This window comes from Cebus imitator, unplaced genomic scaffold (assembly GCF_001604975.1).
Source record: "Cebus imitator isolate Cc_AM_T3 unplaced genomic scaffold, Cebus_imitator-1.0 Scaffold280, whole genome shotgun sequence".
Classification (NCBI taxonomy): Eukaryota; Metazoa; Chordata; class Mammalia; order Primates; family Cebidae; genus Cebus; species Cebus imitator.
The window spans coordinates 2,321,570-2,324,360 of NW_016107595.1; the positions used below are offsets into that span (position 1 = coordinate 2,321,570).

The 2,791-nt window shown below is 53.2% G+C and overlaps 1 protein-coding gene across 4 annotated transcripts in view; it reads left to right on the forward strand.

Moving 5' to 3' along the window:
• PGPEP1 (pyroglutamyl-peptidase I) overlaps positions 1–2,791 on the forward strand; it is a 23,430-nt gene that overhangs the window by 11,867 nt on the left and 8,772 nt on the right. For 3 of the 4 annotated variants that reach the window (XM_017501293.2, XM_037728780.1, XM_037728781.1), the window contains 2 exons: positions 547–663; positions 2,046–2,278. In XM_017501293.2, the coding sequence (XP_017356782.1) occupies positions 547–663; positions 2,046–2,278 (350 nt within the window). Of the gene's footprint in view, positions 1–546; positions 705–2,045; positions 2,279–2,791 lie in introns of those variants that run through there. The other variant, XM_037728782.1, reaches the window with a different exon arrangement.

Here is a 2,791-nt window from a genome sequence, read left to right on the forward strand (position 1 = left end):
TTTTTTGAAACGGAGTTTCACTCTTGTTGCCCAGGCTGGAGTGCAATGGCACGATCTCAGCTCACTGCAAGCTTTGCACCTGTCTAATTTTTGTATTTTTAGTAGACACAAGATTTTGCCATGTTAGCTAGGCTGGTCTCAGACTCCTGATCTCAGGTCATCCGCCTGCCTCTGCCTCCCAAAGTGCTGGGATTACAGGCGTGAGCCACTGCACCTGGCCTGAGACTGTTATTCCCATTTTACAGATGAGGAAGCTGAGGCTCAGAGAGCTTAAGTGGCTTGCCCAAGGTCACACAGGCAGGATTGAGTCCAAGGAGCCTGGGATTTAACCCCAGGGGCCATAGAGTCATGTCACCTTGGTGCAGAGAGACTTCGAGGCAAGTGGGTGGGGAAGGAAATGAAGGGCTTTGGGCTAAATGAACACACACCCCTTCCCACTCTGCAGAATGAGTCAGTAGAGCGGCCTGTTTGTTTCACCCCCAGGGAGCGCATTGTCCCCAGAGCTGTCATCCCGTGCCACGACACCCCCACTCTCCTCTCTTCCAGGAGCTGGAAAAGCTAGGCCTGGGTGACAGTGTGGACCTGCATGTGTACGAGATTCCGGTTGAGTACAAGACAGTCCAGAGACTCATCCCCGCCCTGTGGGAGAAGCACAGTCCGCAGGTGAGTGGTGCCAAGGGGCGGCACTTCATCAGGACTGACAGGTTGGCACCATTCATGTGGAGGACTTCCGTGGCTTTGTCCCTGATTGGATCACGTGACCAGTGCCACAGCCTTGTCTTCAAAAGGGCTATTCAGGCCGGGCGTGGTGGCTCATGCCTGTACTCCCAGTTGGGAGGTGGGTGATCACCTGAGCTCAGGAGTCCTCGACCACCCTGGGCAACAAGATGAAACCCTGTCTCTACTAAAAATACAAAAAATTAGCCAGATATGATGGTGGGTGCCTGTAGTCCCAGCCACTCGGGAGGCTGAGGCAGGAGAATCGCTTGAACCCAGGAGGTGGAGGTTGCAGTGAGCCAAGATCGTGCCACTGCACTCCAGCTCGGGCTACAGAGCGAGACTCTGTCTCAAAAACAAAACAAAACAAAACAAAAAAACCCAAAGGGCTATCCAGGCCAAGTGTGGTGGCTCACACCTATAATCTCAGCACTTTGGGAGGCCGAGGCAGAAGGATTGCTTGAGTCCAGGAGTTTGAGACCCACCTGGGCAGTGCAGTGAGACCCCATCTCTACAAAAAAATTTAAAAATTAGACATTATGGTACATGCTTAGAGTCCCAGCTACTTGGAAGGCTGAGGCAGGAGGATTGCTTGAGCCCAGGAGTTTAAGACTGCAGTAAGCCAAGATTTTTGTGCCACTGCACTCCAGCCTGGGCAACAGAGCAAGATCCCATCTTTTAAAAAAACAAACAAGGCCAGGCACGGTGGCTCATGCCTGTAATCCCGACACTTTGGAATCCCAAGGTGGGCGAATCACCTGAGGTCAGGAGTTTGAGACCAGCCTGGCCAACGTGGCAAAACCCCATCTCTACTAAAAATACAAAGTTAGCTGGGTGTAGTGGCATGCGCCTATAATCCCCAATTACTCGGGAGGCTGAGGCAGGAGAATCACTTGAACCCAGGAGGTGGAGGTTGTGGTGAGCCGTGATTGCGCCATTGCACTCCAGCCTGGGTGACAGAGCAAGACTCCATTTCAAACAAACAAGTAAACAAACAAAACACTGCCTTGGCATTTAACAGCTGCATAGTAGCTTATTATTTATTGAACTAACTCCCCCTGGATGGCTAGTCAGCTTGTTTCCAGTATTTGATTTCAATAACAAGAAGCACTGCCATGAACACCCTTGCATGTTTTAAATTCTTGCCTGTCTTACGTGGCGTACCTTTTTGCAAGAGTGACTGCAGGGTCTATTCCAGCAGCAAGAGGTCAGAAACAACACAACCCCAGGCAGAGCCCAGTGAGGATGCTGCCTTTTCCTTAGCCTTAGGAGGACCCCCTCCGAGTCCCATGGGCAGGCCGTGTTAAGTCCTGCCTGTCTGTGTGCAGCTGGTGGTGCATGTGGGGGTGTCAGGCATGGCGACCACAGTCACACTGGAGAAATGCGGACACAACAAGGGCTACAAGGGTCTGGACAACTGCCGCTTCTGCCCTGGCTCCCAGTGCTGCGTGGAGGACGGGCCCGAAAGCATTGACTCCATCATCGACATGGACGCCGTGTGCAAGCGAGTCACCACATCGGGCCTGGGTGTGTCGGTGACCATCTCACAGGATGCCGGCAGGTAGGGCCCTGTGGGGTGGGCGCGAGTAGGGATTTCCCTCCTCCACCCACTGAGCCAGGTGTAGAACGAGCCAAGTGTGTGGATCTTGGCCTCTCTGGTCCAAGTACTTAGTATATGAGGCACAGAGCCAAGTAGTTGTATGTAGCGCATGCCGTCGGTTCTGCTCCTGGGACGCATGGATCTGCTCACTTCTCCCCACCATCACGGTCCCCACCGAGGCCCCCAGCGTCTCCCACCTGGACACTGCCCCAGCCGCCACCACAGTCTTCCTCCCTGCTGCCTCCATCCCAATCCAAGCAGTTTCTGTGTTAATTTACTGGAGCTGCTGTAACAAATAACCACAAACTGGCTTCACATAACAGAAATGTATTGTCTAACAGCCTTGGAAGTCAGAGGTCCGAGGTCAAGGTTGTGGCAGGGCTGGCTCCTTCTGGAGGTGCTGAGGGTGAGTCTGTCCCAGGCCTGTCTCCTGCAGCTGGTGGCTGCCAGCATCCTTGGCAATTTTTTTTTTTT